At 41.4% G+C, this 20,578-nt stretch overlaps 1 protein-coding gene across 1 annotated transcript; it reads left to right on the top strand.

Moving 5' to 3' along the window:
- The first annotated feature begins 1,430 nt into the window (after positions 1 to 1,430).
- LOC131914756 (zinc finger protein 778-like) lies at positions 1,431 to 20,229 on the top strand. The gene is made up of 6 exons (XM_059267393.1): positions 1,431 to 1,750; positions 11,050 to 11,138; positions 11,836 to 11,962; positions 14,427 to 14,498; positions 14,963 to 15,045; positions 16,785 to 20,229. Exons 2-6 carry the CDS (start codon positions 11,106 to 11,108, stop codon positions 18,093 to 18,095), a joined length of 1,626 nt encoding a protein of 541 aa, XP_059123376.1. The 5' UTR covers positions 1,431 to 1,750; positions 11,050 to 11,105; the 3' UTR covers positions 18,096 to 20,229.
- Positions 20,230 to 20,578: the final 349 nt, after the last annotated feature.

Below are 20,578 nucleotides of genomic sequence, written 5' to 3' on the forward strand. Positions count from 1 at the left end.
GAGAGAAAGCTCAACAGTTAAGAGCACTTACTGCTCTTGCAGAGGACCCAGGTTCAATTCCCTGCACATGCTAGTTCACAACTATGTGTAAACCGCAGTTCCAGGGGATGTGACGCCCCCTTCTGACCTCCATGGGCACCAAACATGCTGTGGCGCACAGACATATATGCAGGCAAAACACACATAAAATAAAAGGCATAAATAATTTTAAAACTTTAAAAAACATTTTAAGAGTATTATATCAGAGCAAATTGGCTTTATCCCTGAAATGCAGGGATGGTCCAACACATACAAGTCAATAAATGTAATAAACCACATAAATGGACTTAAAGACAAAAGCCACACAATCACCTCAATAGGTGCAGGAAAAGCCTTTGACCAAATCCAACAGTCTTTAGTAGCCTTAGTAGCCATTTCTTGCCCTGTGTGTGACCTAATATCTTTGTGACTATTAAGTCTGTACGAACAGCAGTAGCTTCCACTAAACAAAAGATTAAGATTGTATCTGATGCCTATAGAGGAGATTTTTCTCCTTTTTCTGAAACAGACCTACCTGATGTTTCCACCAATGTATCTGGGATTGTGCTTGTTGTGGGGTATCCACCAGAGAAGACTGCTCGGACACAAGTTTAAGCCAATTAAATGTCTTTATTAGCCAACTGGTGACTACACTGGGTGGTCAAGATCCCAGTATAACCCTGAGGCTTTCTCAGCATGAGCTTTTAAGCACAAAACCATGTTGACATACTTCACTTAATAAGAACAGTTAGCCAGAAGCAGAACTACAGAAGCCAAAAAGCAAGGTTATTTCATTTAGAAACTTTCTCATAACTATAGATTTGGATGGATTAGGCCTTTGTTTTAGCAGGTGGTGCTGTCTACATGCTGAGTTTTACAGCCTGAATGATACTTCCATCATGGCGTCAGCTGTGCTAAGGTCTGTTACATGCTTTATAATTTTCTTTGTTCTGTTACTATTATTTTGTGAAAGAGTAACCACATTTGCATGTGGAATTTGGGGTAACTTCAAATCTGTGTTCCTGGACCATAGTCGCTCATATTTGGCTCCAGAATCATCTCAGCCTCTGCCTCACTATGCAGGCTAGCCCTGAACTCACAGAGATCTGCCTGCCTTTGCCTCTTGAGAGAAGGAGCGAGACACAGAGAGACGGATTTAAGATTTAAGTCAGACGGGGTGAAGTTACGGAGAACTGTGAGCCGCCATCTGGGTGCTGGGATCAAACCTGGGTCCTCAGCAAGAGCAACACTCTTAACCCCAGAGCCATTTCTCCGCTCCAAGAATTCCTTGTCGGTCCAGCACGGCCGAGACCCGAATCTCCCGGGCTACACTCCAGAACGGAAGGGGAAGTGACGCCACATAGCCCCCCCCCCCCCAGCGATGGCTGCATCCTGTAGTTCGCAGTGCCGTTCTCCACCTCTGATCCATCTTTACTCTTAGGGAGTCGCGGAGGTGGAGGCGACGGCGGCCGTGAAGGGTCAGTTTAGGGCGTGGCTGTGTCCGCGAAGGCCCATAGCCGGGGACCGGCGGGTCTCACGTGCACCTCGCCTCCCTCCGCCGCTGAGAACGCTCCCCGGCCTCCCGGGGGCTTGCCGTGGGCTCGGCCCCCTCTGCAGAAAACTCCCCAGCCGCCTTGCAGATTAGTCAGTCTTCCAGGGGACAGAACTCCGCCGCTGGCATCGCCCTGCAGCCGCCGCCTCCTCCGCGCGACCCAGCGATCGTGGAGCTCGGGTGAGCGCCGCGGGCTGGGGTTTGTGAAGGAAGCTGCCCACGCACAGCGTGGCTTTGTCTTGACATCGTCTGTTTAATTCTGTCACATGACACTGGACATTGGGGTAGAAAAAGTATTCTTAGGTGTCTAGGAATAAACATTTCTGTTTGGGAGTGAATGTGAATGTTTATTTTATTATTTATTTATTTATTTATTTATTTATTTATTTATTTATTTATTTAGCTGCAGGAGAAGTCGCTGTGTAGACCAGGTTGGCCTCGAACTCGTGGAGATCCTTCTGCCTCTGCCTCCGTAGTGTTGGACTAAAGGCGTGCGCCACCACACCCCCCTGAATGTTTATTTCTTTAATCGTTCCTTTTTTTTCCCTTCCTTCCTTTTCCTTGCCTTTCCTTTCTCTGCTCTCTCATTCTTTACCTCTCCCCTTGACTTTACTGCTAGTAAAACTGCTCATTCAGTGAGCCACACACCCCCGCCCTGAATATTTTGTACATAAATGTAGATACTGTGTGACTAAGGCCTTCTGCTGGTGAAAGCAAGAGTACTCCGCCCTCTCCATGTGAAGTTCCTAGGCCTGTGCATCCTTAGAGAATTTCAAAACAGGAACTCCCCTGCCTCGGAGGTCAGAGACAATTGCAGGAGTTGGTTCTCTTCCCACCGTCTGGGTGCTGGAGCTCAAACTTGGGTTTTATGGCTTGGCCTTTACTCACCGATCCACCTCCATGGCCTCTGTTTGTTCTTTGAAATAGGGTCTCACGTAACCCAGGCTGGCCTCAGCCTTGCTATGTAACTGAGGAACTCCTGATCCGCCAGCCTTTACCTCCCAGGTGTAGGGATTTCCAGTGTCTAGCACCATGCCTGGCTCTGTAGTAACTTTTGAAGAGTTTTACATTCTTTAAGAAAATCATACATTTTGCTATTTCTAATTGAAGTCTCATGGGATGTTTAAAAATGCCTGTGTTTCTTCCTCTTTCTTTTCTTTTCTATGTACTTACAATAGCTCCAAGGGAGGAGGTTTGTAAACTGCAGTAAAAGTTGGTGGTAAGTAGCATATGCTTCTTGGGCCGCATGGTCAGGAATTACTCACTTCTGCTTTAGTAACTGTGTGTCTGTAGTCACCCTGTGAATGTTCTGGTCGTGAGCCACAACTGTTTCTCAAAAGCAGAAGAGTTCATCTTTAAAAGAGGGCATGGTGCGTGGAGTGTGTGTAGCCAATGGTATCGAAGTTACTCGGCAAACCTGAGGCTCTGAGTTTAGCCTCCAGAAGCAGATACACAAAAGGCTCAGGGTTGCTTTAAAGTACCAAGAAGGCTAAGGTGTTGTCTGGCACTTGGACATCTTTGGATCTGCTGAATGATGCAGATCAGGACTTGAAAACCTTGCATTATATGCTTTAAAGCTTTATATTTATGGGCTGGGGGGAAGACTCAGAGGTTAAGAGCTCTTCCAGAGGTCCTGAGTTCAAATCCCAGCACCACATGGTATCTCACAACCACCTGTAATGAGATCTGGCGCCCTCTTCTGGCCGTCAGGCACACATGCAGGCAGAACACTGTATACATAATAAGTAATCTTTAAAAACATTTATTATTCTTGTATACATGTGTATGGTGGATGTGGCTGTGCATGTGCCATAGCACACACATGAAGGCCAGAGGACAACTTGATGGAGTCCATTCTTTCTTCTTGTGGGTCTGGAGATTGAATCCAGGTCTCCAGGCTTCTGTGGCGAGCCCCTTTGCCTGCTGAGTCCCCTTCTGCTGTAGTTGTCTTAACTGGTTCTGGCCTGCACTTGAAACTGGAGGCTATAGGTGACTGCAGATGTGTTAAAACACATTCAGATTTGGAAATGTTACACTCCAAAGTCAAATTTCTGTAAAGTGTCTCGTTTGGGTTGGTATGAGGAGCAATAACCTAAATGAAATCTTCAAATGAATGTCTTGACTACAGCACTGAACCTTTAGAAAATCTCACCCCTAAATCTTCCACACTTTCAATTTTTTTGGTATACTTCCATATTTGTGTGTGTGTGTGTGTGTGTGTGTGTGTGTGTGTATGTGCAAAGATGCCACAACAGACATGTGGAGGTTAGAAGACAACTTTCAGTCCCCCTACTATTTTGAGTCCTGGGGATTGAACTCAGTCAGCGGGCAAGCAAGTACTTCACCTGCTGACCCATCTCACCAGCCCACCTCCCACTCCTGCATGACTGGGGGTGAGGGAGAAGTGGGTGGTACGGTTCCTTTGTTTTACTTTTGAATAAAGTCTCTTTATGTAGCTTAGAGGGTCTTGAATTGACAATCTTCGTGCCTCTGTTTCCTTAGTGCTGGGATTACAGGTGTGTATTACCATGCCTCCCTGTGTATCCTGCCTGGCTTGGAGCTGGATAAGTAAATGATGATTGCCTGGAACTCAGAGATCTGCCTGCCTCTGCCTCCCCGGTCACATGCCACTATCCCAGCTGTGGATCTCTTACAAAAGTTTTTATAGAACTTTGAAACTTTTAAGTCGTTGAATCCAATCAACACAATGCCACCATAGTTTACCTGTGGGCTGCTTCATGCTCTGTCAAGTCTTCTGGGGACTGTTATGGTACAAACCAGGAGAGTAGACAGATAAGAGGGATGGTGATATAAAGATATCCTATTTATTCATCTTGTCAGGCCAATGCGACCTGCTTTCTGTTCATTACAAACGAGAAAGGGGAAAATAACATTAACCTTGTCAGTATATGCCATATTGACAATCATTTGAAGATGTGTGTGATGGCAGAGGCCAGTAACTGCAGTGACTCAGAAAGTGAGGCAGAGGATCACAAGGCTAGCCTGGGCTACATAATGAAGTCTTGTCTCAAAACAAAACAAAACAATTGGTATGACCACCTGCTTATTTTCATGTAGCTGATGGTTTTACTTCAAGACTCAGGGACCTTTACACTGGCCAATGAAACCTTCTAAAGGGTTAGTGCAGTAGGTCAGGTGAAGACAACAATAAGTTGTGTTGGATGGGTTAATTAGCATGATTGCTAGTTATATCGAGTCTTTCATGTTGGTATTCAATTCTAAACTTCTCAAGGGCACTTTATTACATCTGGTTTATTGTGCATGAGGGTAGAGACTTACAAGACTCCCCAATTATTTCTTTTTTGTTCAATTTCTCTCTTTTATTTTTGAGATTGTAATTTATATCATCTCTCCTTTCCTTTTTCTTCCTCTGAACCCTTCCATATGCCTTGTTCTTGCTCTCTTTCATATTTATTGCCTCTTTCCATTAATTCTTGTTACACACATAAATATCAATGCATGATGTCTTCAGCAATAGGGACTTCCTTCAATCTCTGGGGGGCAAGCAAGGGTAATCGCAATAGCCTGTATGTTTTAGAAGTCTCTTGGACTGCCCAACCAACAACTCAAAAGAGGACTTCTCATGCCTGGTATTAGGTTTTTTGTTAAGTGATCTTAAGTTCTTGAAGGGAACATTGTCAGTTCAGATGAGAAATTTTCATTTTAACTATATATGTATATTTATACAGACTTATGTGTATATTATAGGTTTTTTTAAGTAAATAGTTAATAGTATGATTTCTTACAACTTTTTCAGACATCCTTACTATTATTTTACCCTCCTCTCTCCTTCTGTATTTTCTCCCTCCCTCTTCCTAATTAAGGCCCCTCCCCCATTTTTCCTATTTCCCATTTCAGATCAATCATACTGTGCTATTCTCCTCTCTGTTACTACCCCACTCTCCTGACTCCAGCAATGGTCCTTTCTACTTCCCTGGTTTCCACAGCTACTCCAGGTTGTATAGTCACATCAGAAGATTTGGAGCTAGGAGCCTCAGGTGACAGAGAACACGTGACGTCTGTCTTTCTTGGTCTTGTGTACCTCACTCATTATGATCTTTTGTAGTTCCATTCATTTACTTGCAAAGTTCATGATTTCATTTTTTCTTCACAGCTGAATAGTATTCCATAAGGTATACGTAACATATTTTCATTATCCATTTGTCAATTGGAGAACATTTATGTTGTTTCCAGTTTCTAGTTATTGTGAATAGAACATCAATGAACATGGTTGAGCAAGTATTTGTGGAGTAGATGTTGAGTTCTTGGGGCATATGCCAAGAAGTGGTATAGCTGGGTCAAATGATAGATTTATTTTTAGCTTTTTGAGAGTTCTCCACACTTGAGCCAGATGGTGGTGCATGCCTTTAATTCCAGCACTTGGGAAGCACGGGTAGGCAGATCTCTAAGTTTGAGGCTGGCCCGGTTTATAGAGCAAGTTCCAGGACAGCCAGGGCTACACAGAGAAACTGTATCTCAAAAAACCTGAGAGAGAAAGATTGATTGGTTGATTGATTGATTGATTCTCTACACTGATCCTTGTAGTGGCTGTACCAGTTTGCTGTCCCCCCAACAATAAGGAAGGTTCCTTTCCCCCACACTCTGTTCAGCATTTGTTGTTGGTTGAGCTTTACCGTCAAAGTTGTTTTGATTTGCTTTTCCCCAATTGCTAGGGATGATCAACATTGTTGAAACTTTGTTTTCTTTCGAGAACTTTGTTCAGGTCCCAGGCCCATTTTATGAATGGGTCATTTGTGGGTTTTTTGTTTGTTTGTTTTGTTTCTTTCTTTCTTTCTTTTTCTCTTCTTTCTTTCCTTTTTTTTTTTTAAGCTCTTTATATATTCAGGGTATTAATCCTCTGTCAGATGTCCAGTGGACAAAGATTCTTTCCCATTCAGTGGGCTTCCTCTTTACCCAGTTGATTGTTGTTTGTTTGTTTGTTTTTTGGGACAGGGTTTCTCTGTGTAGTTTTGGCGCCTGTCCTGGATCTCGCTCTGTAGACCAGGCTGGCCTCGAACTCACAGAGATCTGCCTAGTTCCAGTTGATTGTTTCTTTAGCTGCACAGGAGCTTTTTAGTTTTGGCAATTGTTGGACTTAATTCTTGCGCAAATGGAGTCCTACTCAGGAGGTCTTTTCCTATGCTTATATGATATAGGATAATACCTATGTTTTCTCCTAACAGTTTCACTGTTTCAGGTTTCAGGTTTCGGCCTTTGATCCATTTGGAGTTAGCTTTTGTGCAACGTGGTAGATATGGGTCGACTTTTATGCTTCTACATGCGGACATTCAATTTCCCCAGCACCATTTGTTGAAGATGTTTCTTTTCTTCAGCTTATGTTTTTGGTATCATTGTCAAATATTAAATGCTGAAGTTATGTTTGGATCTTTGATTTTGTTGCATTGGTCTGCATGTCTTTTTTTTAATATAATTTTTTTTTTTTATTTTATGTACATTGGTGTTTTGCCTGCAGGTATGTCTGTATGAGGGCATTGGATCCCCTGGAACAGGAGTTACAGATGACTGAGCTACCATGTGGATGCTGGGAATTGAACGTGGGTCCTTGGGAAGAGCAGCTGGTGCTCTTAACCACTGAGGCATCTCTCCAGCCCCCCTACATGTCTGTTTTTGTGCCAGTACCATATTGTTTTTATGACTGTTGACTCTGTGTTCTTTTCGTTTAAGATTGTTTGGCTATTCAAGGTCTTTTGTGGTTCCATATGAATTTTAAGGTAGTTTTGGTGTTGGTTTTGTTTGTTTGTTTGTTTTTCTATTTCTGTGAAGAATGAGAAGGGGATTCTTCAGTTTTTGAGACCGGGATCTTGCTATGTAGCTCCAGTTGGCTTGGAATTTGTAGTAATCCTTCTGCCTCACCCTCCCAAGTGTGTGGATTGTGTGGGCTACCACACCCAGCTCTGCTTGCTTCTATCATAAAAGCCTCCACTTTATATGCCAGACAGCTAATTGAAGGGATTCTGCCAGCTGCCAAGAATGTCCATATATAGTTACACATGTAGGAAGTAGGAAAATAACCACTGGGTTGGCCTGCTCTTCAGTTGGTCCATCTGTGAGGTAAGACGTGTTAAAGGTGAACTGGAGCCTGGCAGTGTAGCTCAACAGTAGTGTCTGCCTAGCATGGACGGGATGGGAGTGCTATGCCAAACAATAGCAATAACAACAAAAAACACCAGTCAATCGGGACACCGTAAAATTATAGTTCACCTGGGTATGGCAGGACTTGAGAGGCAAAGGCAGATGGATCTCTGTGAGTTTGAAGCTAGCCTGTCCTACATCTCAAATTCTAGGTTAGTCTTAAACAACCAACCAACCAACAAACCAAACCTTTAGAAATATTAACTTCAAGCTAGGTATGGTATTACATATTTGTAATTCTAATACTTGGGAGGTGGAGACAGGAGGATCAGGAGTTAAAAGTCATTCTCAGTCTTATAGCAAGTTCAAGGCCGGCCTGGGCTACATGAGATTTTTGTCTCAAAAAAAAAAATCATGACTTCATAGAAGTGATCAGCCGTAGTTGTGGAAGTCACTACTATATTATATTGTACAGTACAGGTCTCGGCTGTACTTCTGAGCCTGTTGAGGCAAGAATGACAATCACAGGAGATTAAGGCCAGGCGTGGCTGCACATGCCTTTAATCCCAGTACTTGGAAAACTGAGGCAGGAGAATCTCTAGTTCCGGTCTTAGAAAATAAAACATGACAGACAGAAGATGAGAACTTTGCAACAACTTCCTGCATTCAGTCTAAATTCACCACTATGTAACTAACATATTGAAACAGTTACTTGCAGTGTCTAGACCTGTTTTTCCATTATGCCTACTGTGAAGAGTTGGTGAGGTAATTAAATAGGTTTATATAGGACCAGCAAGATGATTCGTCTGGTAAAGGCATTTGCCCCATGCCAGATGACCTGGGTTCAATCCCCCAAATTCATATGGTGGAAGGAAAGAACCAAGTTTTCTCTGACTTTCACATGTGCAAGGTGGACACTCCTCTATATACAAAATAAAATGTAATTAGTTTTAAAAATAATAATCAACTAGTTTATATATAAATATATGTATATTGCATGTTCACACATTGGTCTTCAGTAAGTGACAGTGTTATTAATAATACTCCTATTACAAGGTGCACTGCCAGGCTGGAGACATGGCCCAGAGGTTAAGAGCACTGTCTGCTCTTCCAAGGGTCCTGAGTTCAATTCCTAGCAACCACATGGTGACTCACAACCATCTTGTGATGAGATCTGGTGTCCTCTTCTGGCCTGCAAGCATACATGCAGGCAGAACATTGTATACATAATAAATAAATCTTCAAAAAAAACAAGATGCATTGCCTTTAGTAGCTTTTACTTACATCATATATGGAAAGTGAGCTCGTGTATGATAATGAACTATTGCTTTTTGATGATTGGTAGGAGCAGGCTCCTGATAACCCCGAATAAAGTGTTGAGTTTCACCATCCCTTGAGATACCTAAGTGAGGTTGCCTTAGCATAAAAAAAGGAGTATATGGGCAATTCCACCTTCAGAATGGCAACTGCTGTTGTGTTCCATGGCCAGACCTGTTGTTCCTTTTCAGGGAATCTGATTTAAGTCCCCTGAATAATAAAGATTCCTATGATCCCAGCCTGAATAGTCATACTACCTTGCTTAGTTTACCTTTTAGTAGACTAGTAAATGCTCATATTAATTTCCTGTCACTGTGATAAAATTGTGACTGGGGCTGGGATCAGTTGGTAGATCAGTTGCCTAGTATGCCCAAAGACCCTGGTTTCATACAGCACCACATAAACCATGTATGGTAGTGCATACCTGTAATTCCATCACTTGAGAGGTAAGGTAGGATGATTAGGAATTCAAGTTTATCCTTGGCTACATACCAAGCTTGAGGTCAGCCTAGACTATATGAGACCTTGTGTCAAAACAAAGAAAAGCTTGACACCAGCATCTTATAAGGGAAAAAAAAGTTTATTGCTCTGAGCTTCAGAGGTTTTAATCAAAGTTCTCTTGACCCTGTTTCTGAGCCTGTGGTGAGGCAGAACATCATGGTGGGAAAGATACTGTGAAACGGAGCTGCCCACCCCACAGCAGCCAGGAAGCAGAAACAGCAAGAGGTAGAGTGCAGAAAAAAATAATTTCTTTGGGAACACATCCTCAGTGACCTACTTCTTCCATCTAGGTCCCACACCCTAATCCTGATACCTCCTAATAGCCCATTAAGTTATGTATCCATAGTTAATCAATTGTTTAATCAACTGGTGATCTCTCGTGACCCAGTCACCTACCAAAGGACGTGTACACTGCTGTATTACCAAAGCTGTCAGCTGTAGGTGAAGGTTTTCATTGGGATTGCTGGCTCCCAAATAACCACACGGAGACTTCTTATTAATTATGAAAGCCCAGCCAATAGCGTAGACGTGTTTTTAGCTAGCTCTTGTGACCTAATTAGCCCATTTCTACTCATCTGTGTGCTGTCCCGAGGCTCATTTGCCTCGTCTGTGTACTCTCTGTGCTGCTGCTTCCCCGACTGGCTGGTGACTCCTGAGGCTCCGCCCTTCTTCCCCAGCATCCTCTCTGCCCTGAAAATCCTGCATAGCTACTGGCTGTTTAGCTTTCTTATTAAACCAGTCACAGTGACATATATTTACACAGTGTAAAGGAGTATTGCACAGTCAACACATGAATTTGTGAGAACATTTCAGTACCCAAACCATAATAATGCAGATGGTAAGTCTGACGCCTTCCTTATATGTGTGTTTTGAAAAGTTCTATATAATCCTCATGAAATATATTACTAGGGGAAAATAAAGCGTCACCTCTCTGACTTGAAGTTGTCTTCCCTATGAGACATTTTCCCAGTGCGCAGCATGGTCTGCCCACTTGTTTCCTGCTTCTGGGTGACACAGGACTGTTCTGGCATCATGTTTGTGTCTATGGGTGAGTTTTCTCAGGTGTGCAGGATTACATGGGTTTCATATTAGGGTTGTGTAATGGTTATTGTTAATTGTCAACAGGTTCTAATATCACCTAGGGGACAGATCTCTGGGCACACCTTTGAGATACTATCTAGATTAAGGGTAACCTCTGAGAATGTCTGTGAGGGATTATCTTGATTAGGTTAATTTATGGGGGAAGACTTCGGCAAGGATCCCGGACTGTATAAGATGGAGAGTGAGCTGAGCAATGCATCCCTTGCTTTTCTGCTTCCTGATTGTGGCTGTGATGTGACCGTTGCTCTGAGCTCCTTTACCTTCCCACCACGATGTGCTGGGCTGCACCCTGAAACTGTGAGCCAGCATAAGCCCCTTCTCCTTAAGTTGCTTTTGTTGGAGTATTTTATCACAGCCACAGAAAAGGAGATATGGCAGACAGAATGAGTCAGAATGTATAAGAATTAAAGGCAGCTCTGGGCTCTCATGTCTTTTGTCTTTTCCAGGAACTCCCTGGAGGGACTCAGACTCCGTTCTTGAAGAAAAGATAACGGTAGAAGAGATGGTGGCTGATTGCCTGACAAATTGTTACCAGGTGTGTAGGAACTGTGCCCCACAGGTGACATGCTTACCCCTACCTTGCAGACACATGTTCTTCAGGGCAGACTTACGTCCAGAGCTTCTAAAACAAGTAGAAGCCCCTGAAGAACTGAGTACCTAGCGGAATTTCTGAGAGAGTGGGGACTCTGATATGGTTGAGGTGTTACCTGAAAATCATCCCAGGATTTCAATAATTACTAATTAATCTTGACACTCATGATGCCAAATGCACATTAATTATGTCCAGTTCAGTTATTCTGACAGATGATAAGGAAGATCTAGTGTCCTTTTTTTTTTTTTTTTTTTTTTTTGTAGTAGTAGTAGTAGTAGTAGTAGTAGTAGTAGTAGTATTTATCTATCACTGTTAAGGTAACGTGTAATGTGCTTAGAAGTACATTTGAAGAAATTGAGAAAAGGGCTTCTAGTCTGGTTGTGGCAAGGTTTGTTCACCTGTCAGAGGGTCATTATTAGTAAATGACTGGAACATATCAACAAGTTAAGTGTAGGTGTGGGCAGGGGTATTGGGACCACTAAGCCCTGGGGCAGTCAATGGAAGCTCTCAGATTTCTGTATGGGTGTTGGGTCTCACTTCTTCAACTGTGGAGAACATTGGTGCATATGTTATTGTTTACTCAAACTCTGTGTGTGTGTGTGTGTGTGTGTGTGTGTGTGTGTGTGTGTGTGTGATTTAGGTCTCGGTAACTTTTGATGATGTGGCTGTGGACTTCACCCAAGAAGAATGGATTTTATTGGATCAAGCTCACAGAGACCTCTACAGAGAAGTGATGCTGGAGAACTACCAGAACCTGGCCTCAGCGGGTAGGACTGCCACGGCTCCTTATGGCTTCTTAGGGAGGAGAGGGATGGTATATCCTGGGTGTCCTGAGGATCAGAATGCAATGGAAAGTAGGAGGCACACAGACTGTGTCCTAATACCATAGTCTGTCTGTGGAAGATAAGATCCACGATTCCCAGTGGATGACTGGAACTAGATGGAAATGAACTGAACTGAACATTTTGAGTTACTTTTTCCTGATTTCACAGATTAGAGATTTAATTTTTGGAAATAAGATTTCATTGTAGTTAAGGTTGACCTTGAACTTCTGATCTTCCTATCTCCACTTACCAAGTGCTGGGATTACAGATATGTACCATAAACATCTGGCTGGAGACTTCTTGGAAGTCTGGCCTGAGAGTAGATTTTAGCATTAGGCTGAAGAGATAGCTCAACAGTTAAGAGCACTTATTACTCTTGCAGAGGACCCAGGTTTGGTTCTCTGCTCCCAAATAGCAGCTCACAACCTTACCTGTTGTGATTTCCAGGGATTGGCTGCCTCTTGTGGCCTCTGGGTCACTGTATGCACATAGTACACATATACATATACAAGGCAAAACACTCAAACAAGAAATAAAACTCCTGAGCTGGGTGTGGTGGCGCACGCCTTTAATCCCAGCACTCAGAGGCAGAGGCAGGCGGATCTCAGTGAGCCTGGTCTATAGGGTCTATAGGACAGCCAGGGTTGTTACACAGAGAAACCCTGTCTTGAAAAAACAAAAAAAGGAGAGAGAGAGAGAGAGAGAGAGAGAGAGAGAGAGAGAGAGAGAACGAGAACTGCTAAGAGTAGATAATAGCAACCTCAGCATCTCAGCATGCAGGTTTCCTGTCCACACTTTACAACTTCCCTTTGGCATATCTGAGTTGCCATCATGACTACTGTTGTTTTGAGGCCATTAGTAAAATGAGAGCTCCATGAGCCCCATAAGTGTCGCTATACTGTTTTTTTGTTTTGTTTTGAGACAGTCTCATTATTTAGCCATGGCTAAACTGGAACTCATTGTGTAAATCAAGCTGGCCTTGAATTCACAGAGATCCACTTGCCTCTGCCTCCCATGTGCAATGCTGAGATTAAAGGTTTGTGCCACCATGTCTGGCAAGTTTTACTGTATTGCAATAAGCAAGCTACTCAGAAAGGTGCTAAATGACGTGGAGCAGGTAGCAGATGGAGTGTGGCTTTGATGGGCAAAGGATGATTGCATCCAAGGTAGAACAGAGGAATAGTGTGAGATTCTGTAATGCTACTCAAAATGGTGTGCCATTTTATATGAATCTTTTCTGGAAATTTATTTAATATTTCCAAGACAGGTGGGTGGTATGTAACTAACCACAGACAACGAAACCTTGAATAAGTAGGGGCCACTGTGCCTTTAAATTTTCTATGGTAGTTCGCAAAATGCTGTATCATGTGAATGGCATCACTACCAATCACCTTGTTAGAAACATAAATTATTGGCTTGACATGGTGGTGCATAGCTCTAATCCCAGCCCTTGAGAGGCACAGGCAGATGTGTCTTTGTGAGTTTAAGGCCAGTCTGGTCTACATAATGAATTCCAGGACAGCTAGAGCTCATAGTGAGACCCTGTCTCAAAATAAATAAATAAATAAATAAATTTTAAAAAATCAAACTTATTGAGCTGGGAAGTAGCTAGGTGTTCTATGCAAGTCCCTGTGTATAATCCCCAGCACTACCCTGCCCCCCAAAAAAGCAAGAGAAAGAAGAATATAGAAATGTAGTCATTTTCTTCCTTTGACATACTGTCAGAAATTCAGAGTACATCCTACTTATGTGAGTTTAACCTAGATGAATCTGATGCTATGTAGCCTGCTGTTTGAAAGTAAAATTATCTTTGTATCACTTTACTTTCTATTTGACCTGAAGTATTAGTGTTTTCTTAGACTGTATATAATCATCATTGGGGTGTTAGTTCAGCAGTAATTAATCATCAGGGCATAGAAGAGGCAGTATTTGCTTGTTTAACCTTTCTGAAATAATTGCCCTGTTTTCATTAGAAGCACAGCTTCATGTCCTGGCATGGTGGCACACACCTTTATTTATTTTTTAAATAATTTATTTAACTTTTGTGCGCATTGGTGTGAGGGTGTCAGATGCCCTAGAACTGGAGTTACAGACAGTTGTGGGTACTGGGAATTGAACCCAGGCCCTCTGGAAGAGCAGCTAGTGCTCTTAACCACTGAGCCATCTCTCCAGCCCAAGGCACACACCTTTAATCGAAGTACTCGGGAGGAAGACAGGCAGTGTTTTGTGAGTTTGAGGCCAACCTGGTCTACATATCGAGTTCTAGGACTACATAGTGATACCCTGACCAAAAACAAAGCAAAACAGAACAGAACAAAAAAAAAAAACCAAACAGCTCCTGAATTATACTGATTTTTATACTCTTTTGCATGAACTTCCTCCATGAATGCACTTTGCCATGTATAAGGATGTGAGGTCATCAAACCCAGTCTGATCTCCTGGTTGGAAGAAGAAGATTTGCACAGAGAAGATCTCCAAGGTGAGTTTGTGAAGAAAGTATTTAGAATTAAAGTGAAATCTTTTAAAGATGCATTTGATGACTTTATGTGTGGGCCGTGTACCTGAAAAGGTACAAAAGCCTCTGCTTCATAGACTTATTTTTTGCCTTCACAGGTTTTCCTGTAATTTTGCAAAATGACCTATTGTGTTTTATGTTTATGGTCTTATATACTCTTTGCTCAGATCTTTGCTACTTCACAGCCCTAATAGTACAGTTCTTGTTTGCCATGAGTTTTAATTTTCAAAGAGGCAGTTTGAAATAAAACATTTAAAACTCACATCCTTAGTGTAGTCATTTTATTGACCTGGTCAAAATGATTACACTTTTCTTTCTTCTTAGCCAGGTTCAGTGGGAACAATCAAAAAACCTGTATGTCTTTTAACTTTGTAACTGACCATTTATTTTTCTCCAACTCTTAATTTTGTTTTTCTGTTTATCTTCAGAATGGGAAATGCCACTTGGCACCAAAGAGTCAACATTGCGTCAGGATTTTTTGAGGGCACAGACTTCCAGTGGAATACAAACAGTAAGATTGGCCAGAGATATTATTTCCCTCATTCATAGGCGGTAGAGAAAAACAAATAGCATGCACTGGGAGGGAGCAGCAGTGTATCTTAGAAGTATTTTGAATATAAGGAATTTTTGGGTGTCCCAAACCTATCATAAAACCTATTCTTTAAGAGATCCCTCTGGCCAGTATGGCTCAATGGGTAAAAGCTCTTGATTTCAAGTCCGACAACTTGAGTTTGATCCACAGTACCCACATGGTAGGAGGAGAGAATTGACTCTCACAGGTTGTCCTCTTACCTCTTGGTGCACACTGCTGTATGCACTCTCCCCTCCAAAATAAATAAATGTAATTTTATTTGTTTATTGTATTTATTTGAGACAGGATCTCACATAGGCCTGGCTGGCCTGGTATTCACTGTGTAGACGAGGAAGACCTCAAACTCAGTGAGATCTACATACCTCACCCAGTATAACTAAAAAAGAAAGAAATTCCGCAAGTACCTGGCCCCACATGTGTAACTAGATACTAGCTTTTACGGCACTTTTGTGCATATCTTAACAATTATTTTGAGCTTAACCCAAATGGAAACTACAGTTGCATTTTTCAATTTGAAAGAAAACATGGCAGAAATTCTAAACATGCTATAAAAAAGTTAAACATACTTCATAATTCATTCCTTTATCAACAGGAGAGAACAGTGTTGATGATATTAACCAGATTTCTTATTTACCACACTCAGAAAAGATTGGGAATTTTGTAGAAAATCAACACAAATGATAAATACATAAGAGAAGTAATATCCGTCCTATTAAGAGAAATGTCTTAGAGTATAGGCCAAAACTTGGGGTGATAGAGTCCTCCTAAGTACACATTCCTGCATGTATATTACTGATTTCTGAGGTTCTTAAAATAATTTCATTAAAATACTGAGGCCAAGCCAGATGTGGTGGTGCACACCTTTAATCCAAGCACTTGGGAAGCAGAGGCAGATAGATCTCTGAGTTTGAGGCTAGCCTGGTCTACATATCAAGTTCTAGGAGAACTAGAGCTATTTAAGAGAGAGTCATCTTCTAAAAAGAAGAAGAAGAAGAAGAAGAAGAAGAAGAAGAAGAAGAAGAAGAAGAAGAAGAAGAAGAAGAAGAAGAAGGAGAAGGAGAAGGAGAAGGAGAAGGAGAAGGAGAAGGAGAAGGAGAAGGAGAAGAAGAAGAGGAGGAAGAAGAAAGGGCAAGAGATCAGGTGTGGTGGCACATACCTTTAATTCCAGCATACAGAAGGCAAAGGCAAGTGGATCTCTATGAGTTTAAAGCCAGCCTTCTCTACATATTGGGCTTCAGGCCAGCCATGGCTACATAGTAAGACCCTGTCTCAAAAATAAAACTACGGGGTTGGAGATATAGCTCAGGGGCTGGAGAGATGGCTCAGCGGTTAAGAGCACTGGATACTCTTCCAGAAGATCCAGATTCAATTCCCAGCACCCACATGGCATCTCACAACTGTCTGTAACTCCAGTTCCCTGGTATCTGACATTTTCATGCCAATGCACATAAAATAAAGTTTTAAAAAATTATTTTAAAAAAATACTAAAATACTGAGGCATCTTTTCAAATTAAAACTGATGGTTCTAGACTTTAGGATAGGAGTCTTGGATGTAGTCAAAATGGCAAAAATAATCATAATTTTTCTGCCCTTACTTAATGGAGTCCTTCAATAGGTCTGAAAATTTTTCTAACCATAAATCATCCCTTTATCAACAGGTCAGAAGCCATAGTGCACAAGAACTCTGTTACTATATACAATGTGGAGAAATCTTCAGTGAGCATTCATATTTCAAGACACATATGAAAACTCACAGTACTTGCAACACTGAACATTTTACTCACTCAAGTCCTGATGCCTCTGTTCAAGTGCACACCATAAAAACATATCCATGTAAGATTTGTGGAAGAGCCTTTGGACGTTCTTCAAATCTTAATAGACACTTACGAAGTCACACTGGAGAAAAACCCTATGAATGTAAGGAATGTGGGAAAGCCTTCACTACCTACTCAAGGCTAGTGGAACATTTTAGAACTCATACTGGAGAGAAACCATATAAATGCAAGGACTGTGGGAAAGCTTTTGCTAAGAGGTCAGGCCTTATAACACATATATCAACCCATGCTTCAGAGAAGCCCTTTGCATGTAAAGAGTGTGGGAAAGCCTTTGCTTCATCCCCACGCCTTAGTCAGCATATAAGAATTCACAGTGGAGAGAGACCTTACATATGTAAGGAATGTGGAAGAGCCTTCCTCACTTCCTCATACCTACGGAACCATATAGGAAGAACTCACAGTGGAGAGAGACCCTATATATGTGGAGAATGTGGAAAAGCCTTCCATTCTTACTCAAATCTACGTAGACACGTGAGAACTCACAGTGGAGAAAGACCCTACATATGCAAGGAATGTGGAAAAGCCTTCCTCAATTCCTCATACCTACATAACCATATAAGAAAAACTCACAGTGGAGAGATGCCTCATATATGTGGTGAATGTGGGAAAGTCTTCCATGCTTCCTCATACCTGCGTAGACACTTAAGAACTCACAGTGGAGAGAGACCATGTATATGTAAGGAATGTGGGAAAGCCTTCCTCAACTCCTCGTACCTACGCAAACATCTGACCATTCATACTGGAGACAAACCCTATGAGTGTAAAGACTGTGGGAAAGCCTATCGTAGGTACAATCTGCTACATGACCATTTAAAAACTCACACAGTAGAAAAGCCATTTGAATGTGATGTGTGTGGGAAATCCTTTCAATATTTTTCATACCTTACTAAACACATTCGTATTCACACCGGAACAAAACCCTATAAGTGTAAGTACTGTGGGAAAGATTTCACTACTTCCTCAAGCCGAACTGAACATATCCGAACTCACACTGGTGAGAGGCCCTATGAGTGTACGGAATGTGAGAAAACCTTCACTTCATCCTCTAACCTCATTCACCATGAAAAAATCCACACTAGAGAGAAACCTTTTGTTGAGAATGTAGGGAAGCCTACAGCAGACTTTACCTACTAACCAAACACTAGTAACTCACAGTGAACAGAATCACTTCAGATAGGAGGAATGCCAAAAATCCTTAATCCCTCATGTCTTGATTCCATCATACTGGAACTTAGAATTTTAAGAAACTAATGTGGAACAGCCCCCATTTATGACAGTTTATTTTGAAAACATGAAAGAACCCATACTCAAGATGTCCCATGAATGTAAGGAAAGAAATATTAAAGCCCACACTATTTCCTAGGAACTTACTAAATATGTGAGACTTCACAGTGAAGGGAAATACACTGATGTAAGACATACAGAAGGTTGTAGTTCTGCTAAGTATTTTTAATTCATTTGTTCCAACAGTTGAGAAAACTTTGAAGGTAAGGAATGTTAGAAAGTCACATGAACTTAATCCTCAGTGTTTAGTAAACATTATAATTCATACCCAAAAGAAATCAACTATATGGAAATTTTGTTCATGTGCCCTGAAATGTAGTACTGCTGGCAGCAGTAAGGCCTGTTGGATGATATTGTTTATTTTGAACTTCTGATATCTGTCCTGATATTCCTAGAGTGATATATTTTCTTTCCTCTAAGCACCATTTCATCTTGGTTGTTACAACTCCTGGGTAGCAAGCTGGTGATATGAGGACTTTTGGAATATAAACATTGTTTTAGTATGGTGTAGATTCTCTAGTTGGCTTATCATACTATTAAACATGCTACCCTATAATAACTTACAGTAGCTAAATTTCATAATACAGTTCTCATGGTCTTTAAAATGTCCTTGTTCCTCTTTCACAACTTTTAGGTAAAAGGTGATATAAGTAAGTAAGTAAAATAAATAAATAAATAAATAAATAAATAAATAAATAAATAAGCAGCAAGCAAGCAAGCAAACTAGCAAAGTCCTTTTCCCAAAACACATTAAGCTGTGAATCCATAAATGGATTAGTCATTGATGAAGCCAGAGCCCTCATGATCCAGGTATCTCTTACATCCCACACTGTGAACACTACAGCCCTGGGGACCAAGTCTTCAGTATATGAACTTTTGGAGTACGTTTCAGATCGGAATCATAATACAATCCTCCCAGGTTCTGGTAATTCCTCAAGATTGCAAATAGCTCAAATGCTTGGAACATATGTTTTACAGTCATTTTAAATTTGTGGTTGTTTTCTATGTGTGTATGTGTATTGGGAGTGGGATAAGCATACATGTCACAGTGCACATATGAAGAGTAGAAGACAACTTGCAGTTCAATCCTTCTACCATGTGGGTCCCAGGGATAAAACTCAGGTTGTCAGGCATGGCTTGGCAAGCACCTTTACACACTGAGCCATCTCACTGGCCCATACTTTTCATATTCAGAACAATCGGAGGCTGGAGAGATGGCTATGTGGTTAAGAAAACTTGCTGCTATTACAGAGGACCAGAGTTTATTTCCCTGCACTCACATTGAGATGTTCACAACTGCCTGTAACTCAAGCCCCAAGGCGTCAGACTCCCTCTTTTGGTCTCTGGATACCCATGTGCACATACAGACACATAAATAATGAAATCTTCTTAAAAAGAAAATCAACCAATCCAGAGTCCCAAACCCTATTCTTTTCTGGGAACCCACCAAGCCTGTATGTCCCATGTCCTAAATCAATATAGATCAAAGCTAAAGAGGAAAAGGCATCATCTATATTCTTACTCATTAGAATTATTCAAAATAAATGATCTTAAAAAAATTTTTCCCAGCCATACTTTTTCATTCCTGGCAGAAATTTCAATAAGTATTGTGGCTAATACTTTTTTGCTTACTTACATGTCAGCCTCCTGTCACTCTGTTTTTGCCTCTATAGGTCTGGATGGTGTGTCATACTCTGTCCTTTCTCAGTATGATGCATAAGAAACTTCATTTAGTCAGGCACCATTATGACTTCCCATAGATATTCATAACAACCATCTCTTCATAGTTGGTGTTTTGTGTATTGTTTGTTGTGCTTTGGGCAGTGCCTGGGGGACGCTGCTACTCTCGTACATTTTTATTTTATAGAAGGTAGCACTTTCATGGTTTATAGCAGAAGACAACTTGTAGTAGGCAATTCTTCTACCATATGCATTCCAGGAATAAAACTCAGGTTGTCATGCTTAGTAGCAAGTGTCCTTTCATGCTGAGCCATCTTGGAGTCCCCTTTATGCCTTTAATTGATTTTTAAGACTCAGACATCTTAAATTACTTCATAATTATATGTTTGTTTTCTGTTTGGTTGGTTTGTTGTTGTTATTTGTTTTTTGTTTTCTTTTTATTGGAAGTCAGTCTACTACTGAGCTATATCCCTAGCTCCACATTTCCCCACACACCCTTTCTGATAATATGGTCTGGCTGTATAGTTCAGCCTGCCCTGGAACTCATGCTATCCACCTTCAGCCTCTAATGTACAAGGATTAAACCACAACTTTTAAAATTTTGAAGGTGCAGGGGCGGGCGAGGAGATGTTGTAAAAGTTTCTGTCTTATAA

The sequence above is a fragment of the Peromyscus eremicus genome, chromosome 7 (assembly GCF_949786415.1).
Source record: "Peromyscus eremicus chromosome 7, PerEre_H2_v1, whole genome shotgun sequence".
NCBI lineage: Eukaryota > Metazoa > Chordata > Mammalia > Rodentia > Cricetidae > Peromyscus > Peromyscus eremicus.